General features: G+C 34.1%; 3 protein-coding genes across 3 annotated transcripts; 1 reads left to right on the top strand and 2 right to left on the bottom strand.

Annotated features, from left to right (window-relative positions):
- Nucleotides 1-264: 264 nt before the first annotated feature.
- LOC145125396 (uncharacterized) lies at nucleotides 265-1,400 on the bottom strand. Its single transcript, XM_079060858.1, has one exon. It carries the CDS (start codon nucleotides 1,132-1,134, stop codon nucleotides 403-405), a length of 732 nt encoding a protein of 243 aa, XP_078916984.1. The 5' UTR covers nucleotides 1,135-1,400; the 3' UTR covers nucleotides 265-402.
- A 12,526-nt stretch (nucleotides 1,401-13,926) lies between these two features.
- LOC145123577 (uncharacterized) lies at nucleotides 13,927-15,325 on the bottom strand. The gene is made up of 2 exons (XM_079058787.1): nucleotides 14,938-15,325; nucleotides 13,927-14,334 (listed from the first exon to the last, which is right to left on the bottom strand). Exons 1-2 carry the CDS (start codon nucleotides 15,199-15,201, stop codon nucleotides 14,155-14,157), a joined length of 444 nt encoding a protein of 147 aa, XP_078914913.1. The 5' UTR covers nucleotides 15,202-15,325; the 3' UTR covers nucleotides 13,927-14,154.
- Nucleotides 15,326-19,255: 3,930 nt separating this feature from the next.
- PLSP1 (plastidic type i signal peptidase 1) lies at nucleotides 19,256-21,362 on the top strand. Its single transcript, XM_079061645.1, has 5 exons — nucleotides 19,256-19,833; nucleotides 19,968-20,105; nucleotides 20,589-20,675; nucleotides 20,763-20,830; nucleotides 21,062-21,362. The coding sequence occupies exons 1-5, from the start codon at nucleotides 19,357-19,359 to the stop codon at nucleotides 21,240-21,242; spliced, it is 951 nt and encodes a 316-aa protein (XP_078917771.1). The 5' UTR covers nucleotides 19,256-19,356; the 3' UTR covers nucleotides 21,243-21,362.
- The last annotated feature ends 1,769 nt before the right edge of the window (nucleotides 21,363-23,131 follow it).

Genomic DNA, 23,131 nt, shown 5'->3' with positions numbered 1-23,131 from the left:
ATATAATGAAAGCTTCGAAATAAGAGAGGCGTGGCTTAGGTTATTGGCCCAAAAAATCTATGCACTGATTGGTGTTTCTCTTCTGGAAGTGGTGTCATGGAAACCAATGCTTTTTTATATATAGAAAAAAATACTAGCAAAGATACCCTTTACAAGAAAAACAAAAAAAGAGACTCAAACAGTAAAAAGTCATTATGAAATAATGTCATAATGCCACAATAATATAGTAAATTTAATGCCATTCATAATTTTTTAACTCCAATATTGTTATAAACTAACCATTGTAATTCTAAAAATACAAAAATTATTAAACTAGGTTAATTTTTTAAGTTTTTTCATTGGTTAGTAGCAAACTAAATTACAAATGCAGTTATGTAAAAAAAAATTAACCCCTCGAATAGTTCACCACGACAGAGAAGTGCAAGGAGTTCCCGAAGAAGACGACGACGAAGCTCCATTGTTGCTATTCAAATCGCCACCACGACCAGTATCATCATCTTTCACCGACGCCACCGACTTCACCTCAGCGGGAAGCTTCTTCATCGGCGTTATCGGCGGCGTCACCACCACCTTCAAAGACGTTATCTCATCCCGTTCATCATCACCAGACGACCCCTCCGACTCCAGCCGCGAAGGCGACGTGTCCGGCGTCTCAAATGGAGTATTCCCCGCCTTGCTCCGCCGTCCATTCTCATCATCAAACATAGGATTCGAAATGTAAACCAAATCCTTCTCTATTCGGCCGGAGTTCCCCGAACAACCTTTCCGAATATACCCATCTTGGTTATTTTCTTGATTTTCCAGCGGTTGAGGGAGCTGTTGCTGCTTCTCTATGTCGTCGCCGGCGAGTGAAGGGTAAAGGATGCTTCTTGGAGCTGCAAGGACCCCTTGTGAGTAGATATCGCTTAACGATGGAAGAGCAGAACTAGGAGGAGGAGGAGAAGATGAGTTGTTGTTGTTGTCTACTATGGTTAGAGGTGCGGCGGTGGTGGTTTGTTGAAGTTGACGGCGGCGGAGGAGGATGGAGCAGTAGAGCTCAGCTAACAGAACCAGCACCAAACCAAGAACCACAGCAAGACAGACCACAAGCACCAGGGTTAACCCCATCATCAAATTGGATGCACCCATCATCATTTTTCACACTCTATGTGAAAGAATGTGAGAATGGGGAATATCACCACTGACCACTGTGATAATAAATGGCAGACTCAAGGTTTTGGCGGGAAAATGGTGGTGGGGTGAACCCAGAGAAGGAATCTTGATTCTTTTAAGGTTACGGGGATTGTTGAGGCAAATACGGATACAGTTCGATTATTCAGACGTTTTTGTGAAAATGTCATGATGAAATCTTAGAAGTTATAAGAAAGAAGAAATTTGTGTATATTGTTCAAAAATAACAAAATGAACATTTTGTATGAATCACAATTTAAGAAGCATAATCATAACCTATTGACATAACGTTACGTATTAGAACTTAATAAAGAAATGTGAAGGGTGTACCCTTTTGACAAAGAAGGTCAAAATGGTCATTTCACTTGAAAAGGTTTTTGTCGTTTGATCTCTTTGGTGGGGAAAATTTCTTTGATTCGTTGCATGAACCCAAAAGATATTGTCATATTGATGTCACGAGACTTGGTGAAAATCACAAAAAAAGTACGTGAAACCCTTTTCATTAAGAAGGTCAAAATGGTCATTACAATTAGGAGTGGTTTTGTCTGTCGATCTTTGATTCTTTGTGGTAAAGGCACTAACTACTTTCCCGAAAAAGAAATTTCAACCTAAAGTTAATTTAAAGAAGATTTAAATGAATCTAAAAGATATGAATATCACTTTATACAACAAAAATAAGAAATGTAAAGGGTATTCTTTCCACAAAGAATGTCAAAATGGTTATTTCACTTGGAATGATCTTGACAATAATATTTTTTTGTGGCAAAATCATTAATCTTGTTTTGTAAAGAAGAATTTCCTTCTCCTAAATCTGTAAATCAATATGATTATTTCATTTGAATACCTTCTCTAGAAATTAGAGACTAGTATTATATTATTCACCACGTAAACAAAATTGAGTAGGCCCATATATATGAGTTTAGGACCATCTACCCTTAGATAAGATATATTGGTTGGGCAGTGGTGGATAAGGGAGGACCTCGTGGCTGATGACATGATGAACAAGAAGTGGATTCGGCTGTAGTTCGAGCCAAGAGTCGAAACATGTTTTCCTAAATATTATTTTGTCTAGATTTGTGTATGATAGAGCATTTAAATGTAAAATGTGTGTCATACAGGATCTGATGATGTAAAACAACAAAAAAATTAAGGTATTGTCTACTTTGAAATTTTCCTTTTTCGGAATTTCGAATGTTAATTTTCCATAAACATGAAATTCGAACCAATGATTTGCGAACATGCTCAAAATTTTCGAAAACCTTTTTGAACATGTTCATAGTTTTCGGACGTGATAAAAACACATTGTCCATGGAAAATAGGTTTTCTACTAGGTTCATATATTTTATCGTTCACTACAAAGGCTGTCCAATGGAAATCCATATAACAAAAGCTTTTAAAAAAAAATCGAACACAGAAAAAGATGTTAGGAAAAATCATCATGAGAATTTAGAACATGTTCTTTGTGTTCAAAAGTGCTTATTTTTCTAGCAATTTCGTTGACCATATGATTCGTAATACGTTTTACATGAATAAATAGTTGAAAACTTATCTCACCATCATTAATTGAAGTTTTTTTTACGCCAATTGTAGAAGATGTGAGCTTTGGGATAGGTCTCGAACACTTTTGTTTGGGAAAATAAAAAATAAAAAATTCAAGGATTATATATCGAGAACCAATACGTTTTAGTTCTGACATTCGAAAATTTAAAATTTTCGAAAAATTGAATGTGTTACAAAAATATATTCATTTGAAGAATACCAATAAAAATATATTTCAAATTTTATATAAAAGAGAGATTTAAATGAATCCAAATGACATAAGATATGATGTTAAAAAGAAGAAAAAGAAAAAATGTAAAGATACTCTTATGATCAAAGGTCAAAACGGTCATTCCAATTGGAAGTGGTTTTGTGACTTTTATCGTTGAATCCCTCCCTGTTGTAAAAAGCAGTTCCTGAAAAAGGATTGAAGAACAGGGCCAATTCAGTTATCTTGGGACCAACCGGAGGAGGGAGCAGGATTGGTACAGTACTAGTATGCATTATTACAGTGCAACGTTTATTGCGTTTTTTTTTTTTTTAATAATTATGCATATGTACATTATCACATCACCTAATACTGTTCAATTTTTGCAATTCAACCTTTTAAATTTTAATGATTAGTTTTTCTTATAATATTTGACAAAATCCTTTATTTTATTTTTGTTATGTCTTCCGTAGGAATTGCTCCTATATTATGGTCATATTTTTATGGTTGTTATTTGATGGGAAAATGACTTATATGGGTAACTATGTTTCAAAATCATTCAAAAAATACCATTCAAGTTTGGTGTGTCCAAAAAACACCATTCAAGTAAAGCATTTGTACAAAAAACACCAACGAAGTACATTCTTTGTTCAAAATTGAGCTTTGGTAACCGACAATTACCGGTAAAAAATAAGTAAAGGAAAAAAAACAATAGGAAAATGACTCAAAGAGGTAACTATGTTTCAAAATCGTTCAAAAAACACCATCCAAGTTTGGTATGTTCAAAAAACACCATCCAAGTAAACTTTTTGTACAAAAAACACCAACAAACTATATGTTTTGTTCAAATATTACCCACCGGTAACTGGTTCTTATAGGTTAAATGATAACTTGGCTTAACTATTATGACATGGCATAATAATGATTGACAAAACAATAAATGATATATTTCTCCTTTAAAAACCGATTTAGGGTTTCTTCATGAACGAATGACTTATTCTTCTCCTATGATTGCTTGTCTTCTTCTAAAGTGGTGATCTCGAACTCAAGTCCAAAACCCTAATTCTTAACTTAAAGCAAAAAGGGCTCCTTTACCCCTGCCTCAATGGACCTCCCTCCCCCTAAGGCCCAAATACATAAAAAGCCCAAAAAGGCATCCAAGCCCAACTACAAGGCATCTAAGGCCTAATATGGCCCAAGAACCCCCAACATGGCCTTAGCCAAAAAATGACCAGCTACAATCAAGTGGGCCCGAGGCCTGACATAAACAAGTCTGTGCATAGTCCAATCATATCCGGATGTCGAGCCAGTACGCCCGGCGTACTCCTAGCGTACGCCCAACGTACTCGGCTAGGGTCAAGAAACGCCAAATCTTCCGAAGGCCATAACTTCTTCATTCTAAGTGTGATTTCGTCATTTTTTATATCTACGGGAGTTAATTTAGGCATCAGACAGCCATACTGTAACACTAGTCAAAAGTAGGTCAATAACAATCACATGTGATTATACCAATCATGTAAATGTGATTTTGTTAAAACTAGTAATGTAGTAAACTTACTATGTATTTCATGATAATTCTAATATAAATATGAACTTTCATACATACTTTATAGTATAAATCAAAGTATACGTCCATACGATTCCAAAAATGTAGAGAACGTCTGAATCTGACTTCGCGTGAAGAAGTTATGATAAACCGAACACTATAAATCTCTATAATAAGATGAATTTAAAATAGACTTAAAATTAGCTATTGGAGTCTAAAAGAGAGTTGTAGTGCTCGGAATTACCTACGCGTGGATATAAAGAACGTCAAAAACGGAGTTCGTATGCAAAAGTTATGGCCTTCCGAAGATTTCTCTGTCAGAAACCCTAATTTGACTAAACTCACGACGTGAGCACAAAAAATCACGACGTGAATATTGATATTTCACGACGTGAGGAGTCATTTTGCCACCTTCGGAAGCTAGAAGACGGATGGCAAGTCTACGAAGAGATAAGATCCAAACTCACGACGTGAACAATGAGTTTTTCACGTCGTGAGGGCCAAAAATCTTACTATAAATAGCAAGATCGACCCCAGCCATTCTTACACCTGAACTTCTTTCTCCTCTCTCCTTTGCTGAAGCCCTCTTGCATCCCGAGCCCCGACGACCTCGTACCGCTGACCGTTTCTGCTTAGATTACATAAAATCACGCTATTAAGGTGAGTTTCACGACCCCACTTTCTAATATTTTCGGGGGAAAAACGCATGCTAAATATTGTATATACGTTATTATTATGTCTATATGATAGTATATTAGTATCAACGTAGATAGTTATAATAACCGGGATATAGTTATTTCATATTTGAAAGTATACAACTATCGTAAAGTTGTTAGCATGTTATTGTTATAGTAGTATATTAATGTAGATCTTGAGTTATACTTAGGATTCTATATATATTTTGTGTGCGATATAGTTCCGAAGTTATATTCGGAAGTTCTATATGTTAAGTTATAAAGTATGTTGCTATTATTGGTTTTATGTCAAGATAAAATTTGGTATGTTATATGTTGTTATTGTTAGTTTTATGTCAAGATAAAACTTAGTATGTTATATATTGTTATTGATAGTTTTATGTCAAGATAAAACTATGAACGTTATATGTTGTTATTATTGATTTTATGTCAAGATAAAACCTGGTTTTAATTCTAATTATAGCTGTTGTACTACCTAAGTATTATAAATATTAGGAGTAATGTTAAAAACATAGTCTAATAACTTAGGGTTTTAGACACGAATATGATTTTACTACTAGAACTAACGGAACTCGACAAGTCTACATGAGCTATTGTATTCATCAACTAAGATTGGAAATCTTAGGGAAAATCCTCTGACCTGTAACCGTTAATCCCGTGTGAGCGAGGAAGTCGTGTATGAATAAGATACGGGTTGACAACCCCACTCGTGGTTGCTAGCTACAACAAAACCGTGTGCGAGTGACGAACTGTCCTTTTGTTTGTTTATTGTTCTGACGTTGATGAAGCGTGTGAAACTTATCTCAAGATGCGAAACTTGTAGCATCAAGCAGAGGTTTGAAACTAGTCATATAGCCGCGGTTACGGACTCATGGTAGCAAATTGTTAGAAGCATTATACTTTGTCGTTATACAAGTATTAATGTTAAGTATATGTTTCCCAAACACTTATACTCTAGGTACAAGAAACTGGTAGGTATAATACTTGTATATTAAGTAGATAATTATACCTAACACACATACTCGTATAGAATTGAAATAGATTTATACGTAGCGGTTTTACTCGTATAGAATTGAAATAGATTTATACGTAGCGGTTTTACTCATATAGAATTGAAACAAGATTTATACGTAGCAACTTTCGTTTGTATGGAATTACAAACACTTATATTCATAGTATATGAGACTTATAGGTAAATTACTTATTTGGTAAGTAAAATTTTATACCTAGGATATATATATATACTAAACGTTGGAGAGTCAAATGATATTTTCAAAACTATACTTTTGAACTTGGAAAATGTATTATTTTTATATGGAGTCAAAACCTGTGGACTCACCAACTTTATGTTGACGTATTTTAAATTACATGTGTTTTCAGGAAGTTGATAACTATGATACGAGAAATGACGTTACACCGACCGGTGTTTCCGCCGACGGCCGGGGTGTGACAGATTGGTATCAGAGCTATTAACTATAGTGAATTAGTACTTTCTTAGGAAAGCACGACTATAGTTTAGGGCTTACTCTGTTAGGTTTAGGTATATCCCTTAGCCTACAAATATAAAGTATTATTAATTATACTACTAAAAGACTACTTACAGGAGCGGTGACAAGGATAGACATGTCGATTTGGGTTGCTGGATTTCAGAACGGCTATATGCTAAAATGATCCTGCCCTTCGACTGTCCTGATTGGCCGGTGCCTTATCAGCTAGACCTGAAGTAACGAACAATAATTAATAGAGCATGAATACAACAAATAATAAATATAGAGTCATATATGAAGACTCAGACCCACGATGATAATACACCTAAATACCCGGAATGTTTTTGATCTCAAGGATTTAGATCAGATATTCCAACTAAAGTTCATATGTGCATAGATCTTATCACAACTAGGTGTAGGTGTACAACTATATTTTATTATGATCAGATCATATGAACTATTTAAATTGGGAGTAATATTTGATAGACTAAACACTTGGTGATCTAAAATGTATAGGAACTAAACAAAATGCCTAGAAGAAATAGCGCTCGTCTAAACCTTAACCAACGACCAGAACCACAACAACAACAACAACCGCAACCACCACCACCAGAAACAAACCCTCCAATAAGTTCAGTAGAACTTGAAGAAATTATAGCTCAGAGAATCGCTGCAGCTCTTGCTAATGTCACAAGAGGAGGAGTTAGAAACGAAGGCAATGTAGGGACCGCAAGAATGTGTACCTACAAGTATTTTATGAATTGCAAACCTAAGAGCTTCCATGGAACGGAAGGGGTCGTTAGCTTGACCCGGTGGATTGAAAAGGCAGAATCAGTATTTCAAATAAGCTTCTGTCCTGACGAATGTAAGGTACGATTTGCTGCGTGTACCTTCGCTGATGCAACACTTACATGGTGGAACAGCCATGTGAATACAACGGGTATTGATGACGCCAATTCCATGCAATGGGAAGAGCTGAAGAGGATGCTAGTAGAGGAGTATTGTCCCAGGGAGGAAATACATAAGTTAGAACAAGAACTGTGGACCCTAACCATGAAGGGTTCAGAGATAAATGCTTATACTGCTAGATTTAATGATCTTGCGGTGATGTGTCCAGCACTAGTAACCCCAGAGTATAAGAAGATTGAGCGATATATCTGGGGTCTAACATCACAAATCAAAGGAATGGTGATCGCATCAAAACCTACAACATACGATAGTGCAAAACGTATAGCTCATCAGCTAACCAGCACAGAAATCCAAGTGGGATTTATAGCTGAGTCTCCCGAATCTGGAACGAACAAGCGCAAATTTAATGGGAAGAATCCCATACAATCATCTGAGGAGAGACAAGAGGTGGCAACTAATTATGCAGCCACAACAACAATACCCACACAACCACGACGGTGTGAAGGAAAACTCCTAAAATGCACTCAGTGTAGCCGTCACCATCTAGGTAACTGCTTTATATGCACTCACTGCAAGAAAAAGGGACACACCGCCAATTTCTGCAGAAGCAAAACACTTACAACAGAAAATCAAGGAACAAACACTGGAACAGGCCATGATGGAGGAAGAGTGTGTTTTGAGTGCGGTGAAATTGGACATATCAAGAAGGAATGTCCAAAGTTAAGGAGTCAAGGAAGTTAGGCCGTGGCAGGGCATTCGTAACAGGAAGCAGAGAAGCTATCCAGGACCCTGCAGTGGAATCTAGTACAAGATAAATTTCGGGACGAAATTTTATCAACGGGGGGAGAATGTAACACTAGTCAAAAGTAGGTCAATAACAATCACATGTGATTATACCAATCATGTAAATGTGATTTTGTTAAAACTAGTAATGTAGTAAACTTACTATGTATTTCATGATAATTCTAATATAAATATGAACTTTCATACATACTTTATAGTATAAATCAAAGTATACGTCCATACGATTCCAAAAATGTAGAGAACGTCTGAATCTGACTTCGCGTGAAGAAGTTATGATAAACCGAACACTATAAATCTCTATAATAAGATGAATTTAAAATAGACTTAAAATTAGCTATTGGAGTCTAAAAGAGAGTTGTAGTGCTCGGAATTACCTACGCGTGGATATAAAGAACGTCAAAAACGGAGTTCGTATGCAAAAGTTATGGCCTTCCGAAGATTTCTCTGTCAGAAACCCTAATTTGACTAAACTCACGACGTGAGCACAAAAACTCACGACGTGAATATTGATATTTCACGACGTGAGGAGTCATTTTGCCACCTTCGGAAGCTAGAAGACGGATGGCAAGTCTACGAAGAGATAAGATCCAAACTCACGACGTGAACAATGAGTTTTTCACGTCGTGAGGGCCAAAAATCTTACTATAAATAGCAAGATCGACCCCAGCCATTCTTACACCTGAACTTCTTTCTCCTCTCTCCTTTGCTGAAGCCCTCTTGCATCCCGAGCCCCGACGACCTCGTACCGCTGACCGTTTCTGCTTAGATTACATAAAATCACGCTATTAAGGTGAGTTTCACGACCCCACTTTCTAATATTTTCGGGAGAAAACGCATGCTAAATATTGTATATACGTTATTATTATGTCTATATGATAGTATATTAGTATCAACGTAGATAGTTATAATAACCGGGATATAGTTATTTCATATTTGAAAGTATACAACTATCGTAAAGTTGTTAGCATGTTATTGTTATAGTAGTATATTAATGTAGATCTTGAGTTATACTTAGGATTCTATATATATTTTGTGTGCGATATAGTTCCGAAGTTATATTCGGAAGTTCTATATGTTAAGTTATAAAGTATGTTGCTATTATTGGTTTTATGTCAAGATAAAATTTGGTATGTTATATGTTGTTATTGTTAGTTTTATGTCAAGATAAAACTTAGTATGTTATATATTGTTATTGATAGTTTTATGTCAAGATAAAACTAGGAACGTTATATGTTGTTATTATTGATTTTATGTCAAGATAAAACCTGGTTTTAATTCTAATTATAGCTGTTGTACTACCTAAGTATTATAAATATTAGGAGTAATGTTAAAAGCATAGTCTAATAACTTAGGGTTTTAGACACGAATATGATTTTACTACTAGAACTAACGGAACTCGACAAGTCTACATGAGCTATTGTATTCATCAACTAAGATTGGAAATCTTAGGGAAAATCCTCTGACCTGTAACCGTTAATCCCGTGTGAGCGAGGAAGTCGTGTATGAATAAGATACGGGTTGACAACCCCACTCGTGGTTGCTAGCTACAACAAAACCGTGTGCGAGTGACGAACTGTCCTTTTGTTTGTTTATTGTTCCGACGTTGATGAAGCGTGTGGAACTTATCTCAAGATGCGAAACTTGTAGCATCAAGCAGAGGTTTGAAACTAGTCAAATAGCCGCGGTTACGGACTCATGGTAGCAAATTGTTAGAAGCATTATACTTTGTCGTTATACAAGTATTAATGTTAAGTATATGTTTCCCAAACACTTATACTCTAGGTACAAGAAACTGGTAGGTATAATACTTGTATATTAAGTAGATAATTATACCTAACACACATACTCGTATAGAATTGAAATAGATTTATACGTAGCGGTTTTACTCGTATAGAATTGAAACAAGATTTATACGTAGCAACTTTCGTTTGTATGGAATTACAAACACTTATATTCATAGTATATGAGACTTATAGGTAAATTACTTATTTGGTAAGTAAAATTTTATACCTAGGATATATATATACTAAACGTTGGAGAGTCAAAATGATATTTTCAAAACTATACTTTTGAACTTGGAAAATGTATTATTTTTATATGGAGTCAAAACCTGTGGATTCACCAACTTTATGTTGACGTATTTTAAATTGCATGTGTTTTCAGGAAGTTGATAACTATGATACGAGAAATGACGTTACACCGCCCGGTGTTTCCGCCGACGGCCGGGGTGTGACACATACCGAGGGTTATGGCCTTCGGAAGATTGGCGGTTCTTGAGCCTAGCCGAGTACGATGGGCGTACATAGGAGTACGCCGGGCGTACTTGCATAAAATCCAGATCGCAGAGGCTTCATAGGAGAAGAAGAAGTCATTCGTTCATGAAGAAACCCTAAATCGGTTTTTAAAGGAGGAATATATCATTTATTGTTTTGTCAATCATTATTATGTCATGTCATAATAGTTAAGCCAAGTTATCATTTAACCTGTAAGAACCAATTACCGGTGGGTAATATTTGAACAAAACATATAGTTTGTTGGTGTTTTTTGTACAAAAAGTTTACTTGGATGATGTTTTTTGAATATACCAAACTTGGATGGTGTTTTTTGAACGATTTTGAAACATAGTTACCTCTTTGAGTCATTTCCTATTGTTTTTTTTCCTTTACTTATTTTTTACCGGTAATTGCCGGTTACCAAATGTCAAATTTGAACAAAGAATGTACTTCGTTGGTGTTTTTTTATACAAATGTTTTACTTGGATGGTGTTTTTTGGACACACCAAACTTGAATGATATTTTTTGAACGATTTTGAAAGATAGTTACCCATATAACTCATTTTCCCTTTTTTGATTTAAAAAATAAACATAGAAAAACTTCTTGTACTTCTCACATAATGATTTGCCATACAAATTATTATATTTAATGCAATAAATTATTATATTCACGAAAATAGAGTAAGTATAATTTTACAAAATTTAATTAACGTATTTTATTTAGAATTTAGTTGTGTTACCCACTTATCCGTTCTGCAGCAGGTATATTCAAAAGAAAAAAAAATCGTAATACAAAGTGAAACGTTACTTTGAGGAATATTTCAAATTTTACTTTTGGTATAAAAACAAGAAAAAATGTCTAAAAGTTGTCTCCAACAGAGGAACCAATTTTAGGAAAATAGAAATTTTGTTAAAAATATTTAGCATTAAGAAATTTGCAATGGAAAAAACTGAAAATATGGTTATTTGAATTTATATCCTATTTTTAGCATTTTTATGATTCTTTAATAAAAAATCGGAGTATATTATTTTACTAAGAAACAAAATACATAAAAACCATTATATTTTAATTATTTTTATGGCTTAACAATGATATTTCAATGTCAATAAGTGAGGATTGACAAAAATAAAATGTATGGACCACTTTTATTTGTTATGATTTGTTTTAGCAAATTAAAATTATCACAATAGAAAATTATATCAAATTTTAGTTGTTTTAGAGATTTATTTATCGTCAAATTTTTCAATAATACGAATACACTTACTTCATACACCTATAAAATTTAGGAAAAATGACTTAAAAAGGTAACGAAGTTTTAAAAAAATGTACAAAAAAGACCATTGTTTTTTTTTGTACACAAAATACCATTTTACTGGCTATTGTAGGTTACCCGGTTTCTTAATGTTCAAAAAATATCATTGTTGTTTTTTTAGTACAAAAAATATCATTAATGTTACTATTTGTACACAGTATACCAACGAAGTACACATGTGTTCAACTAAAACATTGTGGCAGCCAGGTACTTCAGGTAAATGGAAAATGACTTAAAAGTGTAACGAAGTTTTCAAAATGTTTAAAAAATACCACACTTTTTGTTAACTGTGTTGTTGTCGGATTATGTAGAACACAATCATCGGAGATCATGAACTGTCATATCAGTTCACAACAATTGTGCAAATCTCTTTCATTCCTTCACTCAATCGTTCTTGTGGTAACAAGAGAAGTAAGTGGGTAATAACATTAGTTAAACATTCTTGCTTCCCGATTACATTATATGCCTCAAACCTAAAACCAGTGTTGCAAATATCGGCCTAGGCGGCCGATTAATCGGCGCCTAGGCGCTTGGCGGTCCTCCACCGTCGACGTTTATAGCTAATCAGACCCTATTATCGGACGTGGTCAAAGACGGAGATTATCGGGTCTAGGCGGGCCTAGGCTCCCTAATCGGTAAAAAAAAAAAGTTTTAGGGCAAAAGTGTCAAATTGTTAGAATTGCTGCTAGGGTTCTTCTCACTCCATCACATTCATTTCATTTCTTTTTTGAAATTCTCTCTGTAGTCTGAAGGAACGAAAGAAAGCATGAACTGAAGCTTCTAAAACGACGCCATCTTCTTCTTCGATGCCATCTTTCCCTCCTCCGACACCGTCTTTTTCTTCCATTCACGTCGTCGCAGTCCGTCAGTCGTCATCCTCAAAGCTAAACCAGTCTTCGCCTTCTAAAGCTTCTACAACAGTCGCCGCCTCCTGTGTATTATATAGCAATAATCAGGATGAAATAATCGATAATGGAATTCCCACATATCCACAGCCTCCTGCTATTGAATTCCCTCAACATTCACAAAGTTCCAAATGCAGTAGACAACATGTTGCAGGTCCACATCTCTTCCCGATGCTATTGGAACCCATTGTTCATAACACTTTTTTCTCCCCATTTTATGCAGACTTGGATCCAAATGCAATTGTTGGTTATTTAGATCTGATGTATTAGGGATCAAAAGGTTTTTTGTAATCATAGTATCATGTTATAATGTTATATTTATTAATTTTTAGTAACTTTTAAATAGATATAATGTTATATTCTTAGGATTAATGTTTTATTTATTAATTTTTTAATTATTAATGGTCCCCGATTAATCTCCGCCTAGCCGATTAATCCCTTGACCCCAGTCCACCGCCGAGCTACCGTCGAACGATTTCTGCAACCTTGCCTAAAACATATATACATTATATAGATGCACACATTATACATCAATGTTAGCCGTTCATTAGTGTTGCGGCACAAGAGAGACACAAAGGAGAAACGAGTGTGACGTTATGTCATGAGAATTCTTAAATATGGATTTAGATACAAACTGATCGAGTGATGTAATGAAAGATAGTACACAGCTAACTGGTACGACGGTGAGTGATCTCTAATGATTGTGTTCTATATAATCCGGAAACAACGAAGTTAACAAAAAGTGCTCTGAAAAAACAAATTTGTTTTTTTTTTTTTTGAACATTTTGGAAATTTCAATGGTATTTTTATATTTTTTTACCTACGGTAACCGGTTACCCACAAGGTTTTATTTGAACACATGTATATTTCATTGATATTTTGTGTATAAAAAATATACTTTAATGGTATTTTGTATACTAAAAAAACAATGGTCTTTTTTATACATTTTTGAAACTTCATTACCTTTTGAAGTCATTTTCCCTAAAATTTATCCTTATATAAAAATAACAAATAAACAGAGATTCATTATTCATTGTAAAATACATGTACTTCATATTGAATCTTTGCATAAGACACTTTAAAATAACACATTTTCGTCTCATTTATCCATTCGACACTATATCCAATACAACATATAACATTTATCGTTTAACCATTCAGCACTTTATCATCCGGTATCAGAGATAAAAAAAATACAGAAAGAAGTCTCACTCAACTATAGCTCTCATTAAATACTCTAACTTCATTTATAAGTCCTTAATATCATCATCAAAATTCTCCCTAAATGTTTAACAAAATGAGGGACTAGGGGTTTTCTGGTTCTTGTTTATCGGGATCCTCTTCCTCTTCTTTGTTATCTTCATCTTCTTCTTCTTCCTCTTCTGGTGGAGGGTCATATGGTGATGGGGGTGGTAATGGTGTTTTCATCGGACTGAATTGAGGAAATATATCCGGCCTTCTACCTGGTTTAGGTCTCTCCCATTCCTACCACATACCACAAATTCCTCAATCATTTCCACTTTTGACACAATAAATAACACTGTAAAGAAATTCACATGACAGTCTCTAAAGTCTAAACACCCTCCAACCATGTCAAGATCTGGACTTTGTGAGAAATGAGTTGACTATGTACTAAAAAAACCCTAAAACCTGATTTCAACTCTAGATGATGAAGTCATGAAAAATGTATGAATACCACTCTAGTCTAATGTTGATCTGACACTCGGTTTACAAGTCAATTAGAAGAGGCTAAAGACTTAAAGTAGTTATCTTGCAAGGAAGTGTTGCATATAATTGGTAAAAACATGGCCTATACAAAGCCTAAATTGAAGACTTACTAATCAGAGCTTGAGTTGATAAGGTTTACAGATGCAAAATTCCCCAATATCATAATAGATAGGACAGAATTCGATGATTTGCTCTATAATTAGCAAAACAATTAGGTTTACTAATCAACAAATTAATCAACTGAAGAGCTTGCTTACCACATATATTAGGTAGAACATAGCATCAGTTAGTTAGAACCCTAGAGACCCGATTGAAAATTTCTACATAAATTACGAACAGAGAAGAAAAGTAGAGACTTACGACAGGAAAATCGAGAGGGTTACGGCGAGTCAATTTCTCTTCGTCGGGGGCCATACAAACAATCATTGCAGTCGATCCTGCCTTCATCCTCCGACCAAGAGAGCGTCTTGGAAACGTCGTAACCAATGACGAATATGAAGATGAAGGAGATGTGAACGACGATGAAGACAATCTGGAGGTCACTACAACTAGTGATGGTGGAGAAGGTGGTTTCGAAATCATAGAAGGTGAAAAAGGATGCACGAAGGTGCAAATCGCCGCCATATCTTGTCGGTATCTAAGGGTTTTTGTGTAGAACCAGCCGGAGATAGTAGCGCCAGGCTACTTGCCACCACCGCCTTTGAATCTCACCTAAATCCTAATTCTACATTTTTAGTGACGCGCACAAAAGAATTACGAAATAGATTAAATTTTACACCTTTTCTCGAATTTATTTTAAAGATTTTATTCATATTACATTGTTTTTTAGTTGTTTTTAGGGAAAACTATAATAAAGTCCCTATATATTGGCTTCATAGATTTAGTTCCTATATATTTTTTTATTCAATTAAGTCCCAAATACCGGTAATCGTATTCAATTTAACCCTTTCATCCGGTGAACAGGTCATCCAACTTTCAAAAATTATACTTTTTGCCAAGATTTCAAAATTTATTACAAATTTGGTTCAAAATTTACACTTTTGACCCAGATTTTAAATTTTGTTACAAATTTGGTCCAAACTTTACCTTTTTTGCCCAAATTTTAGAATTTTAATATGAATTCATCCTAATTTTAGTTTTTTTACAACTTTTTTTCTCAAAGATTTGTTTCTAATATGTTTTTTCTTTATAAAATCGTATTTATACAAAAAAAAAAACGTATTTTGACATAAAAATCTTATATTTTCTATATAAAAACGTTTTTTAAAAAGTTTATGTATATGAAATATCTAGTTATAAAAATAGGTATTTATTAAGTATATAAATATATACAAATCCATTTTTATAAAAAAGTGTATACAAAAACGCATTTTACAAAAAAAATGTATACAAACACCTATTTTATCTATATTTTTATTAATAAAATCTTGTTTATTTACATTTTTTTATAAAAACGTGTTTGAATAATTTTTTATATAATTCGTGTTTGTATACATTTTATAAAATGTATACAAACACGATTTTATAAAATATATACAAACACGTATTATATAAAAAATTATTCAAACACGTTTTTATAAAATGTATACAAACACGATTTTATAAAATGTATACAAACACGTATTATATAAAAAAAAATATAGATACACACCTATATATATATATATATATATATATATATATATATATATATATATATATATATATATATATATATATAAAGGTGATAGGTGTTTGTTTACATTTTTTTTTTGTAAAATACGTTTTTGTATACATTTTTTTATAAAAACAGATTTTTATATATTTATATACTTAATAAATACATATTTTTATAACTAGATATTTCATATACAAAAAAGTCTTTAAAATTTTTTTTATATAGAAAATATAATATTTTTATGTGAAAATACGTTTTTTTTTGTATAAATATGATTTTATAAAGAAAAAACATATTAGAAACAATTTTTTGAGAAAAAAAGTTGTAAAAAAAACTAAAGTTAGGATGAATTCATAATAAAATTCTAAAATTTGGGCAAAAATGGTAAAGTTTGGACCAAATTTGTAACAAAATTTAAAATCTGGGCCAAAACTGTAAATTTTGGATCAAATTTGTAATAAATTTTGAAATCTGGGCCAAAAATGTAATTTTTGAAAGTTGGATGACCTGTTGACCGGGTCAAAGGGTTAAATTGAATACGATTACCGATATTTGGGACTTAATTGAATAAAAAAAATATATAGGGACTAAATCGATTATGAGGCCAATATGTAGGGACTTTATTGCAGTTTTCCCTTGTTTTTAAGAAGAAAAGTGGACGAAAGTGTAAATAAAAGAGAAAAGAAATGTATTTGTTAGTTTTTTTAGTAGAAAAAAGTGGAAGAGAAAACACAATTATTGCTAAGGCTGTTCAGTATGGACAACGGTGATAACGGTGCCACATCAGAAAGAAGAAAAGATGATGCCCTCAACACCATTGTAGGGATGATGTTTGTCCATGAATATGTTATCATGATCAACCAAAGAAAGAAGACCTTGCTCTCAAAATGTGTTGTTGCCTTTCATTACCATCATCACAGGAAATAACATAACACACAAAATGGGAGGGCGGGGTGGTGTTTGGGTGGTGGTAACGACGTTTTTCGGTGCCAGGTCACAAAAACGAGAGTGGATGCTGTCCACACCAATAACTCTAAGGCTACTAGGTGTGTACAACATGTTAATGCATGTTATCACACCAAAAAAGTGTCACGTCACATCTCATGTCATCTATGGTGTTATAACGGAAATGAGCAACATATTATAACATCCATTAATTTCCATGTCATCATTTATTTTTTCTTTTCTTCTTTGATTTATTTTTTTAATACTTATAAAAACAAAATTAATTTAATAAAACATGTTATTTAAATAAACCTGATTTTTTTAATTAAACGTAACATTTAAATTTCTAAAAAAAACATTACAACAAAAAACAAATAACATTTAAAAACAAAAAAAATACTTTTTTTTTTCTAAATTATTCATCTTGGTTACCATCGTACATATAATCTGTCAAGTCTTTCGAAATTGCTTGTGTTTTCATGTGTCTTGAATATCAACGACTCTATGCAAGTATCATGTTGTACCTGGTTGAAATTATGCGTGTCTAGGTTCCGTAGCCGAATACTCCGCAATATTTCGTCCTTTATCTTCAATTACCATGTTATGCATTATGACAATTCATACATAATATTTCGTAGACTTTCTAATTAATATGGTCGTGTCGTGTGTTCAACTATGTGTCATTTCGTCTTTAGAACTCCAAAAGCATGTTCCACATCCTTACGTGTTCCTTCTTGTATTCTCTTGAAAATTTTGTCTCTTGGTTCTAATGGGTGTCGAAACGCCTTCACGAATGTGGAATATGTTGAATATATTCCATCTGTAAGATAATACCCAAACTTATATTCATTTTTATTCACTGTGAAATGAGCATCCGGTCCTGGCAAGGACATTGATGTGGTTGTTAGAACCCGCAACCCCGAAAAAAAGCATGTCAAATCCATAAATCCTGGGAAGCAACAACCTCTAATACCAATGAAGACGCTCCATGATGACCACTTGCATACTGACATTTCCATATCACGAGACAATTTCTCCACTTCCGGTGTGTGAGATCAATGCTTCCAAGCATACCCGAAAAACCATGTCTTTCTTCATGTGCCACATATAGTGGTTGCATACCATTTGACGAAGGTTTCCTCAGATAAACATATCACCGAAGGTTTCGACAACACCTCTTGCCAAACTATACAAACTTTATCTTGCAGTTTTCTCATACATTCTCATGTGTAGGGTTAAGGGATATTTTTCGACGTACCTTTTCTCTCACTTTCGGGTTTCTTTATCGAGCATCCTCTGTACTTCCTTTGTCTTGGGACTCGTTGCCTTTCGTCCTTCGTATGAGGTCTAGTCCCATCACATTTAATGTTTAGGGTTGGATGTATTATAAGACTAACAGTTTCAACATCACTCGCCAGTTTCTCTATGAGGAGGTAAGCGTACTTTTATTACAACCTGGAATAAGCTGTAATACCTATTTACAAAAATCCGGGGAACCAAGTTTTGATCAGATAAGGTAGTTTTGACATGCTAATCAATTCAGAAAGTTAGACGGTCCTTATCATATCTCATTAAGTCCCCCAGTATGAATCGGGACAAATTTAATCGTGTACCGATTCAGATTAGTATCAATGCTGTCGAAAATCCATCATTCCTAATCTACATACGATAACATCGAGGGTTGTGACATGTCTTGGGATGTGACAACTCTGAAGTCCTATTATTCGCACAAATGCCTTGGTACCGGATGTTGTTGAAGAACCCACATGAAGAAGAAGACTTTAAAGTGTTTTTTTTTTTTTTTTTTAATCTAATGATAGAAACCCTTTTCTTGATGATTTTGAATTCCAACATCAAAGAACCCAAAAACACCCTTTAATCCTTCTTCGTGTAGCCGGCAATACCGGTGAAACCGGTTACCAGATTCTAATACAAAAGTCAACACATAAATATTGGTATTATGGTAACAAAAATCAATGTAGGAGTAATTTAGATAAAGGTGTAAAACTTATGGATTTTATGATTATAACCCTATAAAAATTAAAAGTCGCTTGAAAACTACTTATTTTTATGAGATTATCTACATTTGATTCGTATTCATTTGCTGTGAAATTGAATTCCTTCTGTAACCTAATAAAACTGTACAACTAATTTCTACAAGGATTTCGAAGATAGAAATGGTGTCTTCGCATATCCTCCCTCCGTTATCTTCCCTCCACTACCCGAAATTCACTTTCAATTCCACCAGTTCATCACACACGCTAGCTTTCAACAATACCTGTTATAAACCCATCATAAAACCCCCCAAATTTCTAGGCTTTAGTAACCCTCCAAACCATAGAACTCACTTTCGCAAGCTAACTTGCCATGGAATTAAAGACCCGGCTAAGGAATTGAAGGTGGGTTTGGATTTAGACGGTGGAGGTGGCGGTGGTGGTGGAGACGGCGGAGGAGACGGAGGAGATGAGAATGAAGAGAAGAAAGGTGGGTTTTTACCAGATTGGGTGGACTTCACTTCCGATGATGCTAAAACGGTTTTCGCCGCGCTTGCAGTTTCTATTGCGTTTCGATCGTTTATAGCTGAGCCCAGATTCATTCCTTCATTATCTATGTATCCCACATTTGATGTAGGAGATAGAATCGTCGCTGAAAAGGTAAATTTTTTGCTTAATTTATGTTTCAAGCTATTGTTTTTGTTCAATTTGATAACCGGGTTTCATGTTTAGACGATTAATCTTTCTATTTGATTCCTCATTTGAAAATTTCTTGATTTTTTAAATGATTTCAGGTTAGTTACTATTTTAGAAAGCCATGCCCAAATGATATTGTCATCTTTAAAAGCCCTCCAGTCCTTCAAGAGGTTGGATATACGGATAATGATGTGTTCATTAAACGAGTTGTTGCAAAGGCAGGAGATTTGGTTGAGGTGAGTTTCTTGATTTATCCCCACAAAGTTATATCATATGCTTTCATATATGCACTTGTACTTTGATGCAAAATTAGCACCTTTTCAATACAAGAAGTAGCAACACACTTTCACTTTTATTAATTTGGTCATTGGAGTTTGAAAATGGTTTACTAAAACAATCTAATTCTCCAAGACTTATGAAAACCATTATCCTCAATTACCCAAAAGAATTAATTTCGAAACATATAGTGGTTTTGTTAATGATTTTATAAGTCCATTAACCAAGTTAGAAATCACTAATTGGTATTAGCAACTTTGAATTTGGTCTACAAGTTTTCTTAATATTGTCCTTGTAAGGGGCATTTTAGATATTCTATTAGATTTTCTTTTTTAACAATACGATTGTGTAATTGGTTAAAATTGAAAGTAGTATGTTATAATAAACAAATCAAAAAGTACATTGCTATAACCCAACAACATTTGCAAACTTTTGCATCACAGGTACACAATGGGAAGCTAATAGTAAACGGGGTACCCAGAAATGAAGACTTCACTCTTGAAGCACCCAAATATGAAATGAATCAAATTGTATGTAAATTGTAAAAATCTTTTATGATGAAACCCTAATCTTGAAATCATGCTAAATCTGCTTCATTTATTTATATTGTATTGCAGCGTGTACCAGAGAATTATGTTTTTGTGATGGGTGACAATCGTAATAACAGCTATGATTCACATGTGTGGTAAGTTTTCTCATTTTTATCATTTTATAGAAACTTATATAATTTATTTAAAACTTGTTCATTGTATAAACAAGTAATATTTGTAGCTTAAGTATCATCAGCACTAGTTTAGAAATTAGAACCACCTCAACAATCTGTTGATTTCTACCAATTTAACTTTTTTTTTTGGGTAATGAATAATGATCCTCAAAATTCTTATTATTATTTTCTTTTGTGTTTTTATTTCATTAGGGGACCCCTACCTTCAAAAAACATAATTGGGAGATCAGTATTGCGGTATTGGCCGCCAGCGAGGATAGGCGGCACAATCCTACCTGGCGGCTGTGCCACTGACAAGCCGGAAAACATCATCAGCACTACTAGTTTACAACCACCTCAACAAGATTCTTCCACTTCTTTAGCATCTCAATAGGCATTTCATGGTGACTTTTGATTCTCAACAGCTTCTTCATCATGTTTATTTGCTACAAATTCGACTATTTGTTAAATGTTAATATCATTTTCCTTCAATCTGAGTAAAACTTTTAGTGTCTGTGTTACATTTTTTTTGTCAAGTGAACTTTATAGTAACAAATATAGTAAATATGAGTGGAGAAAAAATAGCGAGATAATTGATATTGTTCTATAAAACATATGTGGATCCATCCTTTTCAGGCTGATCTATTCTTATATATGGAACATATGAGAGCATATGAGAGCATCAAAGACTTCCTTTACCTCATATTACATGCCACAAATGATGTCAAAGACTTAAGAATTGTTATATTATGAAATATATTAGCTTCTGAACACAATTACTTCAATGAGACTACAAGGAGTATCATTTTTTTAACAAGTTGAGGAAAATGCATCTCTTACCTCTTTTCATGCATAGAAAGTTTATGAAAGGGAGAAGAAGTCTATGTCTTTTAAGAAAGATATAAAGAGATTATATTGTACTATTCAACAAGTAGGAAATCACAGTTGGAGAAAAACCATCTGTTGATTAAAAGAAAGGATCCTCTAATCTTAACACATGTCAAAGTAAAAGTGTTAGGATTGGAAAACATGTCAAAATACAATTGCTAGACCACGAAAACATTGTAAGTATACCCGATGTTTACTCTTTGAATAATGGAGATTATCTAAAAACTCAAAATCACACCTCCTAAATAGTTTTTAAACCAAAAGATACAAATATACTTGGGAAAGAAGCTTAAACCAAAATAACATTGCCAAAATACTTTTAATTATTACACAAAACAAAAAATTAAGACCATTTTGTCATCACAGACTTCGAAGGAATTTGAAGGAATTAGAATGTACATTTGTATAAAAATTGGTTTGGTCGACAAAATCAAAGGAATTAGAATTCTTTAAATTTCGTTAAATTCCACGCTTGAAGGAATTTGTCATTCTTTAGTTAAGGGTAAAGATTTTATATATATTTTTTTGTCTTATTAAAAAGACAAAAATGCCCTACCACCCCATCTTTATTTTAGCTATGATTCATCAAATGATTATCATCATCTCTCTTAAACCTCACCTACCCACACCTATATCCATACCACCAACTCACCCACCCCTACACATACTTCCACCCACACACCCACACTCGTGCCTCCATGTGTACCCAACGTACCTACATATACTCACCCCTATGCCTACGTATACACCTAGCCCTTCACTACCCAGACCACCTACCTACCCACTCCACCCACCCACACATATACCCATACCACCTACCTCCCCACCTAGACCACCTACCTACACGAAAATGACTCATGTCCTTAAAGGGTTTTATGCACACCGATGATTGTAAGTCTCAATGTGGAATACTAGGATTTAATGAAGTTATCTCTCGTTTCAACAACAATGGAAGAACCGATAAACACAAAGCTTCCCTGGTGCATCTGCACGGTCAAACACCGACCTAAACCCTGCAAAAATCAAAATCTTCTCAGCTCCCAATGACTGATACGACGTGCGAAATGCGCCTAAAACGTGTGGTATTTCGCGAACCTCATGTCTTGCATCTATGACTCGGCTAGGCACGCATGTGGGCTTGGCCCAACCCTAAACCTCTATTAAAATCTTTAAAGGCGTAAGGCTAGAAAAGCCTTATAAACCCACAAAAGATTCTTCTTCCCACATATGTGGGACAAAGGTAATCTAACCACTTAAATTTCCATCAATCCCCCACCACATTGGTAAGTTTCGTTTCACTTAGACAGATAATGTCACTTGGGGTGTCACGAAGATTAAACCTGTAAGGAATTGAGACATGGTACACGCAGCGGAAACACTATCACACACACACAA

Source organism: Lactuca virosa, chromosome 7 (assembly GCF_052849685.1).
Source record: "Lactuca virosa cultivar CGN04683 chromosome 7, Lactuca_virosa_CGN04683_v6, whole genome shotgun sequence".
In the NCBI taxonomy this organism is placed as follows: Eukaryota; Viridiplantae; Streptophyta; class Magnoliopsida; order Asterales; family Asteraceae; genus Lactuca; species Lactuca virosa.
Note: the sequence above shows the minus strand (reverse complement) of the source record. Positions and strands in the feature narration are given on the sequence as shown.